Here is a 17414-nt window from a genome sequence, read left to right on the forward strand (position 1 = left end):
TTTTGTACCATGGATAAAGAAACCAGGTGTCTAATACCTGTTCATGGATATGTGAAACCGCGGGTGCTGGGACCACAGGTAACAAGGGCCACCTGTATCTTGAAATAATTAAATTAAAATACTTGGAATGGAATTTCCCCTTGTCAATAAATATTGTAAAATGTTTGTTTCTTTCTTTCTTTGTTTGATGCATGTATACCTTCCCCTTCATATGTGTATGGTGGCACACAAAATAAGAACAATAAAAAGCAAAAGTTAAAACAAAGACAAAACTGTCAGGGAGCAGCAGCAAACACCACAGGAATTAAAAGTTTTTAAAGCCTGGGAAAACTTTGGTCTGACACCAAAAACAAGAACAGTAGAATGGGTTCCAGGTGAGTCTCATGGTGGGGGAAACGGTTTGTACAGGTGGGGTGCCATCACCGAGAAGGCCCTCTCCATGGTCACTGTCTGCTTTCACTCCAACCATGTGGGCCTCAGAAGAGGGCCTCCAAAGATAATCTCAGTATGCAGCAGCAGCATCATATTGGACCTGAATGTCTTTCAGATATCCAGGTCCAAAGCTGTGTGGGACTTTAAAGTAAGCTCCAGCACTTTTGAACTGTGCTCAAAATGGACAGAAAGCTGATGGAGCTGTACCGGCAAGATCTGTTCCCCAACAACCAGTCCCAGCTAACAGTCTAGAAGCTGTACTTTGAACTAGCTTCTGTTTCCATGCAGTCTTCAGTCTTCCATGCAGTTTCCCACACTATAGTTGTCTAACCTGGAATTTAGCAGAGCATGGACAACCATTGCCAGGTGGCTTCCATCCAGAAAAGGCTGCAGCTGGTTAAAAGTGCACCTCCTTGAAGTCATCATTTGATTCAAATCACAGAACAATATCAATGAGCAGCCCCAGTTTATGCACTTGATGCTTTAGGGGAGGGCAATCCAATCCATCAACAGCACCTCAAGTGGTTGTATACATGGATATTCAACTGGAACAGTTCCCTCACTCTGATGGGGAACAATCCCCCCAAATCACTGAGACAGAGGGAAGTTTTCAGGAGAGCAAAACGGCAAAGCGTCCCCTTTTGGTTCAGTCCTATTTGTTAAGAAGCAATTGGTATAATTATTGCCAAAGTTGTATTTTTGATCTGTGATTCATCTATAAGGCTAATGCGTATTTTTATATTTTACAGTCTACACCAGAAGAGCCTTGGTTTCGCAGATCCACTTCATTACAGCACTGCAGGCTTCCCAAATAATTCTGTTCCCCTTCAGCATTGCACAACTGTTTGCTTGAGCCGTACCAATTACTTGTAACCTGCAGAATAAAAGAGAAGGCCAAGAGCATCTGTCAGGAGGTGGCCCAATCAGCTCTCTGGCCTAGATAAGATGTTGTCTCTTAATTACTTCCCACGGCCAAATTTCCATTTATGCATTGCCCACCTTTTTTTTTTTTTTAACATGACAAGCCCTATCATATACAGTAAGGGCTAGCAGCCTGACTAGCCACACACACCCCTCTGCCAACATACTCAAGCAATAGTCACTCGGAATGAACTCCTTCTTCCTCAGTTCTGTATTACTTATCATATGATGTGTCCATTAGATACTTCTAGAATGATCCATACCTATGAAATCCACTGTGAACTGCAAAGTGCACAATCCCAAGACCAAAAAGTGAGGACGGGTGAGGGCACTGGACCCTTCTTTGAAATACCTCTTCACAGCTACTTTGCTCCTAGCCAGAATCCAAGCAGCATGGACTAGCAGCATGGGCTGCAAGGAGAAAGGTGGCAGCCAGTGGAAAGTTTCAGTGCCCCCACCCCCGCCTGTGTATCTTTGCTCTGTAAATCAAGTCCTGCCCCTGCCTAACACATAATTGAGACATATCCACATTTAAAGACTCAGATCTGCCACCATCATGCCCAGTTTGGTCCTAAAAGTCTGAGTATTTATAAGGAATTCTGCTCAACAAGGAGTCATAGAATCAATATGAACTGGAAAAGCAGAGGATAATTGTAATCTTGGAGGTAGAAAAAATGGACATCTCTTAGTCCCCTTCTAACTGAGCAAAGAGGCACCTTTTTACAGTGGCGATTCGCTTTATTTAGCAGGGGGAGAGCAACTGGCCCTATCCACCCCCAGCACAGCATCACTCCAGTGGCTGTTGCTGGTGACTAGTGATATGCACAGACCGGTCCGGAGGCCATGGACCAGTCCGGACATGGGGAGGTTCGGAGGTTTGACACCGGGGTGGGGGTTCCTTTACGGGTGGGGAAAGGGTGTACTTACGCCTCCCGCCGCTTTTCCCCTGCCGGCGCATGTATTTTAGAAAGTATTTGGGGCGGCAGCGTATCTCCTGCCGCCCCTTCCCCCAGTCATCTGCAAAAGGCTTCAGAAAAGGCTTGCCACGTCTCTGCATCACACACACGCGCACAACGTGCGCACGTGCAAAAGGCTTTCTGAAGCCTTTTGCAGACGACTGGGGGAAAGAGGCAGCAGGGAGGTACCCTCCCCCCATCCTTAAAGGAACCCCCATCCCAGTGCCGGACCGCAGCTCTGCAGTTCTGTGCATATCCCTACTGGTGACTATCTTATGTTTCTTTTTTAGACTGTGAGTCCGTTGAGGACAAGGAGCCATGTTATGTAAACCACTCTGGGGACTTTTGTTGAAAAGTGGTATATAAATATTCATTGTATTCATATTTCCAGCCAAAACTCTTTTGGACTGCGGAAGAAAATACTCACAGTGTGTGATTTAATGGGGACCCATCTACCCAGATCCATTCTCCTGATGAGGGGGCAGCCGTTAGTCCAATCCACAGAAGTTGTGCTCCTTCAGTAATACTCTTTATGAAGACCTGTCAGTGACATAATAGGTGATATAGATATTTGTTGGTAAGCTGGTTTCGACTCCAATATAGAGTCATAGCTTTTTAAATACACAGGTACACTATAATATACACTATATACGGGAGAGGAGAGCTGGTCTTGTGGTAGCGAGCATGACTTGTCCCCATAGCTAAGCAGGGTTTGCCCTGGTTGCATATGAATGGGAGACTTGATGTGTGAGCACTGCAAGATATTCCCCTCAGGGGATGAAGCCGCTCTGGGAAGAGCAGAAGGTTTCAAGTTCCCTCCCTGGCTCCTCCAAGATAGGGCTGAGAGAGATTCCTGCCTGCAACCCTGGAGAAGCCGCTGCCAGTCTGTGAAGACAATACTGAGCTAGATGGACCAATGGTCTGACTCAGTATATGGCAGTTTCCTATGTTCCTACTTCACAATAGGTGCAGTTCTGCACCTTGTACCAACAATAGAGCAAGGTTTCAGGACCTGAGCCATGGACAATGGTCTCTGGGGGCACAGGTCCAAGGCCAGGACTGGGAGAGCTGGGGAGACATCAGATGAATCTAGATCTAGGAACATGCTAGAGGTCAAGCCAGATGCACAGTCGGAAGCCAGAGTGTCAGTCAGAAGCCAGGAGTCAAGAAGAAGAAAAAGATCATACCAAACACACCACCATAAGAAATAGCAAAACAACACACCAGCACAAGAATACCCTGATTCTGAAGCAACACTTGCCTCAGCCAGAAAATCTTGTATACTTCTTGCAACAGGGAAGGCCAATGAGTGATAGGGCAGGGCTTGCCCAGGGTTTCAGAAGCTTTGGAGACCTCTTGCAATATGATGGGCTGCCACAAGAGGGAAGCAAAATGTAGAGCCTCAGAGCAGCCAGAGCGTAACACCCGGTATGGAACCGTTTCCCATAGGAAGATAGTACAGCAAGTCCCCAACTTACAAACAGGTTGAGTTCCAAAAGTTTGTACATCGGATGTTCATAATTCAGCATTCTTACAGTTCTCAAGAGTGATGTGTGTGTTCGTAAGTTGGGGACTTCCTTAATGTAATCTGTTATGGAGCTTTGTTTGTAATTGCAGGTGTTTGTAAGTCCGGAAGTGCCTGTATGGTCTTCTCCAATCCTCCCTGCCATGGCTACACTGTACTTGCCATGCAGCGCATCCAGTGGCTCAGCAAGTCCTTCTCTAAATGGAGGCCCACCCGCTGAAATTCCATGTAGGCATCAAATAACATATTCCTCAGGTGTCCAGTTGCACACAGGAGAATAAGCAACAGCAGTGCCAGCTCCACGTTTTGGGGGACCTTTGGGCAAGTTGCCCTCAGTGGGGACCCCTCCTCCTTGTTATGGTCACTGATTCCCATTTGCTTGCCATCTTCCCCTGGGCATCTCCACATGGCTGCAGAAAGGAAAAAGGAACCATGGGTTGCTGCTCCTTCTGGCTGCTCCTCTTACTGCTCACTTCTTCTGAGAGAATTCTAATGTTTCTATTCAAAAGCAAACACAGCTTTGGCTATGCCTATCTACAGAGTTAGGATGTTAGTATTTACCAATTCTTCCTCGCGCTGAATCATCACAATCTGAGAGTCTTTCGCTGCACAGTCTTGCTGACTGGTGTTCCAGGTTTGTTTATCTTTCGAAATCCAGTAGCATTTGCCCTCATGAAACCGCCAGTTTTCTGGGCAGAGTCCGCATCTGGAATTCTCTGGAAATAAAAAAACAAAACAAATGTTTACACATCTGCTTGCTTTCAGTTTTAAAGAGTGGCTGACATCCTGACTAATGCAGTGTGGGAGAAATGCCAGCACTACTTGGCTGCTTGTAGGAGGCAGGTAAACTTCCACAATATGCTCTCCCTGCAAAAGCATTCTGTGCCACCTAAAAGTATGTCCTTGAAAGCTGCATAGTCCTCAGGGCGTATTTTTGGATGGTATACAGCACTTTCAAGGAGGCTGTTGAAATTCACCCTGCCCCCTTCCCTCCCCAGGTTGCCATGTTCTGGATTCCGAAATCTGGGTGCCTAATTTGCATATTATGTAAATTGGCTTGAAAATCATTTTTGAGCAGAGTAGTGACTGCACGTTTTGCTCCATAACTCAGCTTCAACAAGGGCTAAAGCTTAACTTTTTAAAAAAATGAAAGCTGAAATTTTGGTGGGCTATGAATCTGGATGAGATGCTTAAAATCCCGGCAAAACCTGAAATTCCGGGGGACATGGCAACTCTACCCGCCCCCGCAGGCCCACATTAATCAGTGTGCATTACTCCAGAACTCATCAGCAATACTAGCAGTTTCTCATGGAGTACCCATGCTTTGTTATTCAAGATGTCACTAAATTGATCATTCAACATTTTCTGTCACAGTAGCAGACTCCATTTATTAACCCTGATACCCAACTACTTAAAAGCCACCTCTTGCAATTAAAGGTTTATTATCCTTGGTTGTTACTGTCTCTGTTTGAGTTGCACTGTTTTTCTTTCTAAGTAAACTGATATGGATTCATACAAAAAGTTAGGCTGCAATCCTTCAGTGGGAGTGGGGTTAGGGTTTACTACGTGGGACTGAGCTATAATTACGTGGGATTATGTAATCCCTATGTGGGATTGAGCTATAATTAACATTCTGAGATATGCTAGGCTGTTGCAGTTTAAGACTTAGTCAGCATTCGTAACTATCCCTTGGAATATATCCAAAGAAAACCTGGAGGCAAGTTTTAGGATTCAGACAACAACAAGCAGGCAATGGGTCTTAAATTAAAAGAGCCCTGAAAATGTGGACTTCATGTGTGCAAGATTTCATAACTGTATGCCCATCTATTCTGGAAATATAAAAGGGGTTAAAGGGGGCATGCTGTTACCCCTTTTCGTGAAGGCAAAGGACAGATTCCTCCACATGCTGATGGAATGATGGTCCAGGGAGGGTCTTCAGTTCCAAAGGTTTTTGTAAAGTTCTGGCTTGAAACAAGCCGGATTTCACAATTTTTAGCCATTCTTTACAAACATTTTTTTTTTAAATCACCAAAAATCAGAGGATTGACCAATTCTCTTCAAATCCACTACAGGGATCCCTGACCACCACCACCCCTTGCTCACATGTGTGGTATGTTTCAAGGCTCTGGGACAAACCGGTGATTTCTGGTGATCTACTTGCATGCAGAAGATCTCTGGCATCTCCAGGTAGAACTGGGAGAGACCTCTGCCTGAAACCTTGGAGAGCCACTGCCCATCATCACTGCAGACAATACGGAGCTAGATGAACCAATGGTCTGGTTCAATATAAGGCAGCTTCCTATGTTCCTATGATATACCAGGGACTGAACCTGAGACCTACCGCAAGCAAAGCAAGTGCTCTGCCATGATTGAACTATGGTCCCTCTCCATGCTGAAGTTACCTGCTGAGTGCTGGTCATCTGTTCTGCACAGAAACTGTCGCAAAGTTGAACAATCCTCTGTTGCCCTTTTCTGTTGTGTTGCATTGTTGGGCTCTTGGAAGGTATAGGTCTTCTTCAGAGCTTCCAGTGCTTCTTTGGTCTGCAAAGCTTTATGTGATATTTCCCAGTTAGGTGACACAGTGAGAATAAATATATGTTTAAGGCGGCCAATATGTTTTAAATCTTTGAAGGTGTTGCCTCTCCTGTGGCAATAAAGGAAGTCTGAGCAGCACTGCCGTTCTTACTCACGATCACAGAGAATTTGCCTTCCCCGCTGCCACCACCACCTTATAAGATCATGAGGCTATTCACACACCTGTGCAAAACCAGGCTAAGGGAGCCCAGCCTGTTTTTGCACGCACGTGTGTACCGTCGGGATCGGGCTGATCCCGGCAGCACCACAGTGGCAAAAACGCCTATGAAGACTCCCTTTAAAACAAGGTTAAGGGAGCAAGTGTTCCCTTAACTTTGTTTTTCGGATTGTCTGACAGCCGTGGCTGCAATCCACCCATCCAGGGAAGGCAGAATGACCTCATCTGAGAGGAGATAAGCTCTTTAGGGTTTCCTCTCTGCAAACCCTGTAGCTCTTTCTCACTGCTCATGAGAAATCTGACATTTGTAACTGCAGTTTCAAGTAAGTTACAGATGTCAGGCTCCCTGAGGAAAGTTGGGCAGGATATGCAGAGAATGGTGGGTTTGGGTGACATGACCAGTCCCGGCATATCAGAACATACAATGGAAGTAGAGGCTTGCATGAGGATGGGGGGGGAGCACATGCTCCGAGGACGGCGGCAATCTTTGGTGCTGTCATTAATTGTGAACTCGCCCTGTATAAAGAACACAACTGCCAAGGTCCTCAGCTGGGCCTTTAACTACTACTGACCTTGTACAAACTGTATTTTTAACACAATAGCTAATATTCTGCTAACAGGTCAAAGACGCACCTAATAAACCCTCATAAGTGGCGGTTCTCCTACTACAGATTGTTTATCTGGTGGCACTGGGCTATTGTATTGAGTTGTTGGTTATGTGTTGTGTGTTGTACTTTATTGGCAGTGGCGCACCTAGGTGGTTTTGGCGCCTGGACTGCCCCCACTGGGAGGGCCCCCTGCTGCCATGAGGACCCAAACCACAACACACACACATACCACACACACGGCTGCCGTGAGGTTCCCCTTGCCGCCATGAAGCCCCGCTGAGCCGAACCACGGCTTTCCTGTAATTTTAGCTGCCAGGTGTGTAGCTGGCAGGGGGGGTGAGCCGAGCAGGCCTCCCCCCCCACCCCCTGTGGTGGCGGCTGCAGTGGTGGTGGGTGGAGCAGCCACTGGGCCTGTCCATCCATCCCAGTGGCCCTTGAAAACTATGAGGCAGAGGCGCACCCGTGCAGTCTGAATAGATTGTCGCAAGCCCATGATGTTGCAAGCCCGTGATGCCTGCTCAGGTCACCCCCACCCCCACCCCTGGCCACGCACATGGTGGCTAAAAATTACAGAAAAGCCGTGGTTCAGTGCGGCAGGACAGTGGCAGAGTAGGGCATGGGGTGGCAACAGGAGCAAACCCCCCCAGTTATTTGGAGGGTCCCCCAGCTGGGCCCCAAGGTCTGGGGCTAAGAGCACCTCTGTTTATGGGTATTTTCATAAATTTGTTGGTTGGTTGGTCTTGGACTGTAATAATAAAGATTGATTGGTTGGTTGGTCTTGGACTGTAATAATAAAGATTGATTGGTTGGTTGGTCTTGGACTGTAATGATAAAGATTGATTGGTTGGTTGGTCTTGGACTGTAATAATAAAGATTGATTGGTTGGTCGGCTCTTTTATATTTAGCAGGGAGATAGCAATTGTCCCTATTACCCTAGCATGGCATCCCTCTAGTGGCTGTTGTTGATATATCATGTTTGTAGATTGTAAGCCCCTTTGGAACAGAGAACCAACCTCTCTTTCCTTTTGCTATGTAAACCGCTTTGTAAATAGCATATTGAGAAGCAGTATATAAATATTATTATTATTATTATTATTATTATTATTATTATTATTATTAATAATAATATAATGATGATGATAATGATAATAATGATGATGATAAGAATAATAATGATATTTCTTCTTCTCCCCATCCCCCAATACGATGCTGGACTTTTTGAGGCTGTGACTAGTTTTCCACAATATTATTTTTCTTAGACACTGGAACTGGATAGGGAGGCACATTGTACTTGTAAAAGAAAGCAAAGAATCCATCATTCTTCATTACGCATCTCACACAAACACTTGTAAAATGTTGGAGGCCTTGGACTACTCACCCCAAAACACCAGTGCTATCACAGCTCCTACTAGGAGGAGGATTGTGATAAATCCAGCAACAAAAATGAGCAGGTGCCCACGGGGATGTCTCTGCAGGATATCTACAAGAGCCAACAATTGGAGAAAGAGCATCAGCCTCTAGCACAAGCAAACAGATGAAGCAAAGCTACTTTCTCATGGTTGTCAGGAACCATGAACCATTTTGGGTGTTGTCAGGAAAGAACCATATCCTTTTAAGCCATGGCTTTCAAACAGGAAGAATACCATTGAAAGAGACAAAGGGCCATGTCATCTATACCCTGTGGCCAAGACATAAGACCTATTCACACATTATGTTCAACACTCATATGAGTGTACAGTGTACATAGGTACAGATCTGTAGGCAAGTACCGTTGTTCACACATTATGCTGAACACAGATATGGCAGTACACTTCCTTCCTGTAACCTGCATTGCCTGTACCCAGCTTTACTTTTAAAATGAATGCATGTACAGTCATTCACACAAAAACATGTACAAGTGCACAGACATCAGCACAGTCAACTTCCCCTCGTGGGCTGCTCATCGTTACAGCAATTGTCATAGTCTCTTCAGATGTAATTGCTTTTCAGACCTCAATCATAACAGTGAGCAGCCCATGGTGCGGGGAGTGATTGGTGCACCAGAGGGCAGCACTTCTGTACTCGCTTTTGATGACTGTACATGAGTACAGGTATTTTTTTAAAAAAAGAATGTCTGTGTATGCTACATCACAATCTAAGAAATTATGGGGGGGGGCATGGAATCAAAGCTTTGTTGCTTCACAACCCAACAGATACTTCTACAACCTGGTTGCACTCTGTCTAGACCAACTCTTAAACACACACACACACACACACACACACACACACACTATTCTGGATTCCCCCCACCCTCCTTTTCCCTACAGTTCCACTAGGCTTTCCTTTTATTTTTTATTTTTTTATTGTTACATTTGTATACCGCCTTTCATTAAAACAATCCCAAGGTGGTTCACACAAAAATTAAAAACAAGACTATAAAAATGTCACAACAAAAATGTTAAGCTAAAATATAAAACAAATCTGACTAAAAAGATTTCAAATACAAGCATAAGAACTGTACAAAATACAAAGAAGCAGCAGTAGAGACAACCATATAAAAGCCTGGGTAAAAAGCCAAGATTTAACACGCTTTCTAAAAACTATGATGGAGACCGAGGAGCGAATAGCCACCGGGAGAGCATTCCAGTGTCTGGGGGCAGCAACAGAGAAGGCCCTGTCCCGTGTGCATGACAGCCGATTCTCCCTCATTGTTGACACCTGGAGCAGAGCCCCCTCAGATGACCTCATCAAGTGGGCAGCAACACTTGGGAGCAGGTATCCCGGGTCCAAACCATTAAGGGCTTTAAAGGTCAAAACCAGCACCTTGAATTGGACATGGAAACAAACTGGTAGCCAGTGCAACTCTTTCAAAATGGTTGTGATGTGATCCCAATGGGCAGCTCCAGATAAATCCTAGCTGCAGCATTTTGCACTAGCTGCATTTCTGAATATTCTTCAAGGGCAGCCCCATGTAGAGCATGTTACAGTAATCCAGCCATGACGTGACTAAGTGACAGTACTGTATTAACAATCAATACCAACAACGCCTTAACCAGACTGGATTGCATTTCAATCCTTTTCACGTATAGTGCCAGGGGTGCAGAAATGGAAGGCTTGAAGACTAACTCTTCACTTAAAACTTGCAGGGGGTGAGAAAAGACATTTTGGGGAGAGAATATGTTTTGGGGGATTGAAGAGATGTGTTATTAGATTTGAGAGGGAGGAATTCAGTAAAATGAGGGGAAACTCCTCAAATATTTTGGGGGGATGCATCTACACCTGTGCAGACATATTTTCCTAACAGAGATTATGCTATGGCTTCCAATAATACGACTGCTGGAGCTATAAAATACTGAATCTACTGATAGAGAAACTGAAATATTATCTGAGACAACAGTAAATTAGAAATTGCTTCTGAAAGGATTAATGTGGATTGTTAACAGAGATTTTTCTAAACATTCGCAGTGCAGTTTCAATTTTATATCGCTTAGTTAACACAGGATATATATTGAATACTATGTATCCTGCGTATTTATTATTTAAGAGCACGTTAATCAACCAAAACCAACAACTGTAACACGTTAAAATCTAACAGATTTATTGTGACATAAGCTGTTTTGGACTAGATAAATGGTCTTCTGCAGGGGTGTCACAACTTGACCTTAGGTGGGTCGCAGCACTGCCGCCGCCACCATTTTGAGGAATACCTTGGGAACTGCTGCCCACTGCTCATTGGTGCTGCCACCACAGGTCCAAGATGTAGCAGGGGCTTCTGACTGCTGCCCTGATACCACAGCCTGGAGTGGAGGAGGACTGAGGTGGGATAGGCGGGCAGCAGAGAATGAAGAGGAACCGGTAGGCAGGCTGACAAGCAGAAATACCTGGAGTAAGGCCGGAGAGCAACACAGGCCAGAATTTAGCGGTTGACCCTGGCTTGACTGGAAGTTTTTGTAGTCAGGACCAGAAGCGTAGCAAGGGGAGAGGGGACCCGTGTTCACTCCTCTCCTTGGCAGCTCCTCGGAGTGAGGGAGGCAATGAAGAAAATAGGGAGGGGTGGAGCTGGAGGGCCCTCAGGAGCTGGGGGCGCCTGGGTTCTTTGAACCCATCCACTCAATTATAGCTATGCCCCTGGTCAGGACAAAACAGATTAATTGCACGGGGAAGATACCACAGTAGGGGCTGAGGCAGCTGCATCTTCGTCCTCCTCTCTGTAGTCTTCAGCTGTGCACCAGAAGAGGAAGAGGGTTCCTCATTCAGAACCCTGCTGATCCTGACATGAGCAGGAAGTGGTTGCTGCACACAGGACAGAGTGTGAAGAACAGACAGGATCTCCTCTGCTTGGGCCCCACAGATATGCAGGTATATATCACCTCATTTACTGAGATTGGCTGAATCTAATAACATGCCTGTTCAATCTCCCAAAATATATTTCCTCCCCACAAGTGTCTTTTCTTGCCCCCTCCAAATTTTAAGTGAGGAGTTGGGTTTTCAAGCATTCCCTCCATTACAGTGCTATACACATATTCTTTTTCAAAAGAAAACTGTACTCATGTACAGTCATCAAAAGCTATATTGGCTGCTCCATATTCCTCTAACCCCTTGGAAAATTAGATCTGTAATTAGGGTTGGAAATTATGTACTGTGGCCCCAAGGTTTTGGAATTCCCTAGCCAGCAAGGCACTGCTAAGCCATTCCTCTGTGGTTTCAGAGTACCAGCCAAAAGCTTCCTTGTTTGTTTGCTCAGCGTTTTATCTGTATGTAGTTTTTTAAATGTGTAGAATGCCATTCCAAATATCAGAGTGCTGTATGACAGAAACATTAAGAAGAAAACGATGTTGAAATGCAAGATACATATTGTGTGTTAAATTCCTATGTATGTATGTATGCATGTATGTTCTGAAACCATTTTATAGTCATTAATAAGTAACATTAATATAACAGCAATTATATTCAAGATCTGAGAATCTGTCTTTACTTGATCGTAAATAGTAAATAAACATATTGCCAGGTGGACCTGCTGGTGGGAAGAGACTGGTCTTAGCAGGTCTTACTTGTAGTTTTCTAGATCCCAATTGAATTAATGACTAATGCTAAATTTTAATTATGTAAATAAGGTGCTTATAATTTTTATCATTAGTAACCACTTTATGGTCATTTTATGGTGCTTTTACCCAACACATTTGTAAACCTTCCACACAGTGTGATGCAGATGACAGTGGCTTACATATTGTGCCGTGAGATGCTGATAGAGAAAGCTCTCGTCCTCACTGTTGCACAGCTTCAAAACACATGCCCATGCTGCTTGCCGAGGTGGAGTGTTGCACAATCACACAGTGAGATGATTCTTCCATTGGAAAAATGGACAATGTGTTGCACTGTGTGATCACACAATGCTCTGAGGGAGCAAAATGCCCCACCTCTGCAAGCAAATTGGGCATGGGAGGACGGGTCTCTCACCATCGGTGTTGCCCTGTGCAGTACATAAATCAGTTTCTATATTGCAATCAGTGCCCGAGGCTTGCTTAAAATTTCCATTTATATGTGAATACTGGAAATCCCAGGCATAGTTTGCAAATGCCTGAAAGTTACAATACTTACTTTTCAGGTAACTAGTCCCCTGCTAACTGAACAAAGAGGCACTGTTTTAAAGTGGTGATTCTCTTTATTTAGCGGGGGAGAGCAACTGACCCTATCCATCCCCAACACAGCATCCCTCCAGTGGCTGTTGCTGGTGTCTGTCTTATGTTTCTTTTTTAGACTGTGAGTCCTTTGGGGACAAGGAGCCATTTTATTTGTTCGATTATTAAGATCTATGTAAACCACTTTGGGAACTTCTGTTGAAAAGCAGTCTATAAATATCCATCATATTCGTATTTGTAATAAGGACTGAGAATTGGGCTGTAGCACCATGACAGAGTGTATGTGTCAGGATGCCATGTTACCTGGTTGCTTGGGTAGCCCTGTGGAGTCTGGAGAAGGGTGTGGCATCCCTCCTGTGGGGCTTTCATTCCCTTCAGCGGGCAGTAGGGATGAAAAGGGTCCAGGCTGGTTGGATCCCAGTGAGGTTGAGAGAGGACAAGGCAGGGAGAGCTGCAGGAAACAGCTCCAGAGAGCAGGGTGGATTTGATTTAAATCAAACTGATTTAAATCACGATTTAAATCACGATTTAAATCACTAGCAGGGTGGATAAAAATAAAAAAACTGATTTAAATAAAAATCCAATTTGAATAAAAAAAATCTGATTTAAATCAAAAAAATCAGATTTTTTTTATTTAAATCGAATTTTTTTGATTTAAATCGGATTTTTTTATTTTTATCCACCCTGCTAGTGATTTAAATCAAATCCACCCTGCCAGAGAGACAGCTAAGTACAGTGGTCCCTCGACTTACAAACTACTCGACATAAGTATTTTTCGAGTTACAAACGGCAGTTTTAGATCCGGTTTTAGATGCGGTTTTTTCAACTTACAAATTTTTAGATGGGGTTTCCTCGACTTACAAATTTTTAGATGGGGTTTCCTCGACTTACAAATTTTACATGCGGTTTCCTTGACTTGCCTGCCTGTTTACTGCCTGTTTATTCTTGAAAAGAAATGTTCCTGTGCAGTTTGCAAGCCTTACTGGGGGTCTGGGTCTTTTTTCTAGGCTCCGGAATGCATTAATCCGTTCCCAATGCATTCCTATGGGAAACCGCTTTTCGACTTACGAATTTTTCGACTTACAAATGTGCATTCGGAACGGATTAATTTCGTAAGTAGAGGGACCACTGTAGTGGGGCAGGAAACAGCAAGAAAGGTCAGGAAGGGGGTGAGTCTGGAAGGAGGCTTTAAGCCCTGTCAGCTCTGCACTGGGGGTATTTAAAGACAAGACATTCAATGATGAGGGGCTGCTTCTGGGTATGTGAGCTGGGAGTTCTCCAGGAAAGGGAACCTGCTGAATGCAGGAAGCCAAGAGGAGGACTCAGGTGACAAGCTGAGCTCCTCCTCTGCTGTTCCTGAGGCTGGTCTTTTTCTCTCTCCTCTCTGTGCTTACCCAGTCATTCTGAAGTTCAAGAAGGGCTCGGAGACCACCCCGTCCCCTGGGAGTCTGACAATGTGCTTTTCCTACAGAAGGGAGGTCCAAAGTTAAGACTCCAGGCAGGGCTGGGAAAAGTCCCACTCTGAAATCCTGAAGAGCTGCTGTTGGTCAGTGTAGACAATATTACCATAGATAATATTCTACAGTAGATAATATTCTACGGTACTGATACTACATCTCAGTAGGAAGCAGCTTGCTTCATAAGTTGACAGCCACATTAATGCAAACATACTGGTGTCTGTCTGAAAAGAGGGGGGGGCACTTGTGTCCATTTCTGGTCATGCCACAAATTATAATCTGGGATTTTTGGCATAGGAACATAGGAAGCTGCCATATACCAAGTCAGACCTTTGGTCTATCTAGCTCAGTATTGTCTACAAAGACTGGCAGCAGCTTCTCCAAGGTTGCAGGCAGAAATCTCTCTCAGCCCTGTCTTGGAGAAGCCAGGGAGGGAACTTGAAACCTTCTGCTCTTCCCAGAGCAGCTTCATCCCCTAAGGGGAATATCTTACAGTGCTCACACATGCAGTCTCCCATTCAAATGCAGGGTGGACCCTGCTTAGCTAAGGGGATAAGTCATGCTTACTACCATAACAGCAGCTCTCCTCTACCATAAGAGCAGTATGAGTGTGTGAATGTGGACATTCATTTAAAATACATGTTCACACAAGATAAATCATGTATGTACTAAATGGAATAGCAAAATCACCTCAGCTGCTAATTAACACAATCAGGGGGCCAATTATTTCCTAGCTATTAGATGTGACAACCAGTCATATCTAAAGTGTGAGTCTCACTACAGGGTCTTCTAAAAGAAAATATGAAGGTGTTGTAAAAGTGTGTGTCATAAAGTGAATCATTTGACACCCAACGATATTTTTCTATCTAAATGTGTATTCCACCCTTCCTTCAAACAGCTCCAGGTACCAAAGTGATTTTCCTCTATTTAAAGGTCAAAGTGAGGCATTAAATGTGCCATCGTCTAGCTAAGTGGTTACATTTACTTGCAACCGCATGGGATTGTGACTTGAATCAGGACCACAGCATAGACACAGGCGATATTTCATCTTTTCATGCTATTTTTTCCATCCCCCAAATAGCATCAAAGTTAAGAATTAAATCCCGCCCCCGCCCTTGCCTCCATACCATAATCCTGACCCTAATCAAAATCTCTTGTTGACTTATATTTGCTAGTACATTTCATTCCCAGCTAAATGAAGGCATATTTAATGTCTCAGCTTGGCCTTTAAATACCATATTTATCCTTGAATTTCCTAGAAGGTTAAGGCGAGATAGCAAGGGTTGATTAAAAAAATCAATGATTTTTTTAAAAATCAGATTTTTAAATTTAAGTCAGATTTTAATTTTAAAAAACACAATTTTTTTTAAAGAACCTAGGTCAAAGATATCATCATGAAAGTTAATCCTAACTCCTAATTATATTCTGTGAACTTGTTAGCATTATATGAGGTTGAGAGATAACAGACCTTATCAGGCCTGTTCTGCAGGTGTTGTACATGTAGCACATACACACAGTCAATCTCTTGCCCCTGTCTTTCTCTCTCTCAAAGTGCAAAGACATTGGGCATATTCACATGTTGTGTTCGGCAATTGTACAATGAGAGTATAGTGTACACAGGTACAGTCATTTACATGTTATGCTGAACACAGACACAGCAGTACACTTCCTTTCTGTACCATGCATTTGAGGAGCCTGTATCCAGATTAACTTTTTTAATGAACCCACGTACAGTAATTCACACAAACATATATACAAGTGTAGAGACATCTGTACACTTGTAAAGCATAATGTCTGAATTGGGCTAAAGAAGGCCAATCAGAGATGCTCTTACCTTGGGGTGCAGGTCCATGGTCGCCTAGCTGATGTGACCTCCCCTAGGTGACGTCACAGGCTTGCAATGCTCAATTCCTACTGCACAGGCACGCTGGAGCACCTCGCAGCTCTCAAGGGCCACTGGGCCCTTTAAAAAAAACTTTTTTAAAACCCCTAAAAACTTAAGGAGGGGCCTCACAGCAGGGGGGGGCCTCCAAAGCCCCTCAGGTTTGGGTGCCAAAATTACCTAGGTATGCCACTGAGGCCAATGAATAAATAGAAGATTGTGGGCTGGAGTAGATCTGAGCAAGGAGGAGGAGTCCAGATATAAATGCAAGGGATAGGGGAGAGGAATAGAAAGTGAACAGAACATATTCATGCAGTCCTGAGGAAATGTTTTTGAGAGGATCCTCCATTGTAGAAGGGAAACACTTATCATGGCAGCAGGCCGTAAAAGAGAATGCCATTTGGGAATATTTTCATGAAGTTCCTGTACCTGTGGATAGGGATGTGTGAACTGGCTCAAGGTTGAGCTGGTTCTCTCTCTAACCAGGCTGGCTCAACGGCTTGCCTCCCCCCACCCACCCACCCACTCGAAGAACCCTAACACCCCATGGGCCAGTTTGGGGCTGGTTTGGGGTGTTAGAAGGTGTGGTTTTTTTAGTTGTACTCACCGTCACCACTGAGTTCAGCAAGCCCAGGGGGTGCAGCTGCAGCTGTCGGGGAGAGGATAATCTCCAGTGGCTTCCACTCCCCCTGCTGCCCCCCCCCCTGTGCTGCTGGTGGCCTACAAAATGGCAGTCACACACTCTCAAAGGACTGAAATGGCCCGTCGGAGACTGGGGGAGAGCAATGGTGGGAGGGGAAACCACTAGAGATTCGTCACCCATGACCACAGCAGCATCCCCCAGGCCTTCCAAACCTGGTGGAGGTGGAGAGTACAACTTTTGAATAAATCCACCCCCACCCCCCTCAAGCTGAACCTGGCCCTGCTCACATGCACAAAACCAAACTGGATCCAGTTTGGCTCGAGTCATTTTGAGCCAAACCAGGTTTTCCAGTTTTCTGCACATCCCTATCTGTAGATAAGCAGGCATGCATGCAAAATGCAAACTATGCAACAAAGAAATGCAAGGCTTGGTTGCCCAAATGAAGCAGCATTGTGAGAAGTGTATACTTACTTTCTAAAAATGAAACCTATATCTCTGAATGTGCATTAAGGTTTTATTAGACAACAATGATGTACTGGAAAATGATGAAAACAGAATCTTCCTTACTAGTGATTTAAATTGTGATTTAAATCATTAAAATTGAGTCCCTTTGTGAGGTA

The 17414-nt window shown here is 44.4% G+C and overlaps 1 protein-coding gene across 1 annotated transcript; it reads right to left on the bottom strand.

Annotated features, from left to right (window-relative positions):
- Positions 1-3: 3 nt before the first annotated feature.
- LOC128343959 (killer cell lectin-like receptor subfamily F member 2) lies at positions 4-16121 on the bottom strand. Its single transcript, XM_053293399.1, has 7 exons — positions 16104-16121; positions 10965-11037; positions 8573-8674; positions 6237-6383; positions 4396-4550; positions 2737-2849; positions 4-1306 (listed from the first exon to the last, which is right to left on the bottom strand). The coding sequence occupies exons 1-7, from the start codon at positions 16119-16121 to the stop codon at positions 1183-1185; spliced, it is 732 nt and encodes a 243-aa protein (XP_053149374.1). The 3' UTR covers positions 4-1182.
- Positions 16122-17414: the final 1293 nt, after the last annotated feature.

Source organism: Hemicordylus capensis, chromosome 2 (assembly GCF_027244095.1).
Source record: "Hemicordylus capensis ecotype Gifberg chromosome 2, rHemCap1.1.pri, whole genome shotgun sequence".
NCBI classification, from domain to species: Eukaryota; Metazoa; Chordata; class Lepidosauria; order Squamata; family Cordylidae; genus Hemicordylus; species Hemicordylus capensis.

Bases quoted from the DNA above. Each gene is read 5' to 3' on its own strand.
- LOC128343959 (XM_053293399.1), bottom strand. The intron at 8,675-10,964 runs GTATCAGGGCAG...TGGCTCTTGTAG, and splicing joins CTCCTCCACTCCAGGCTGTG to ATATCCTGCAGAGACATCCC. The intron at 4,551-6,236 runs GTAACTTCAGCA...TTTTATTTCCAG, and splicing joins AGATGACCAGCACTCAGCAG to AGAATTCCAGATGCGGACTC.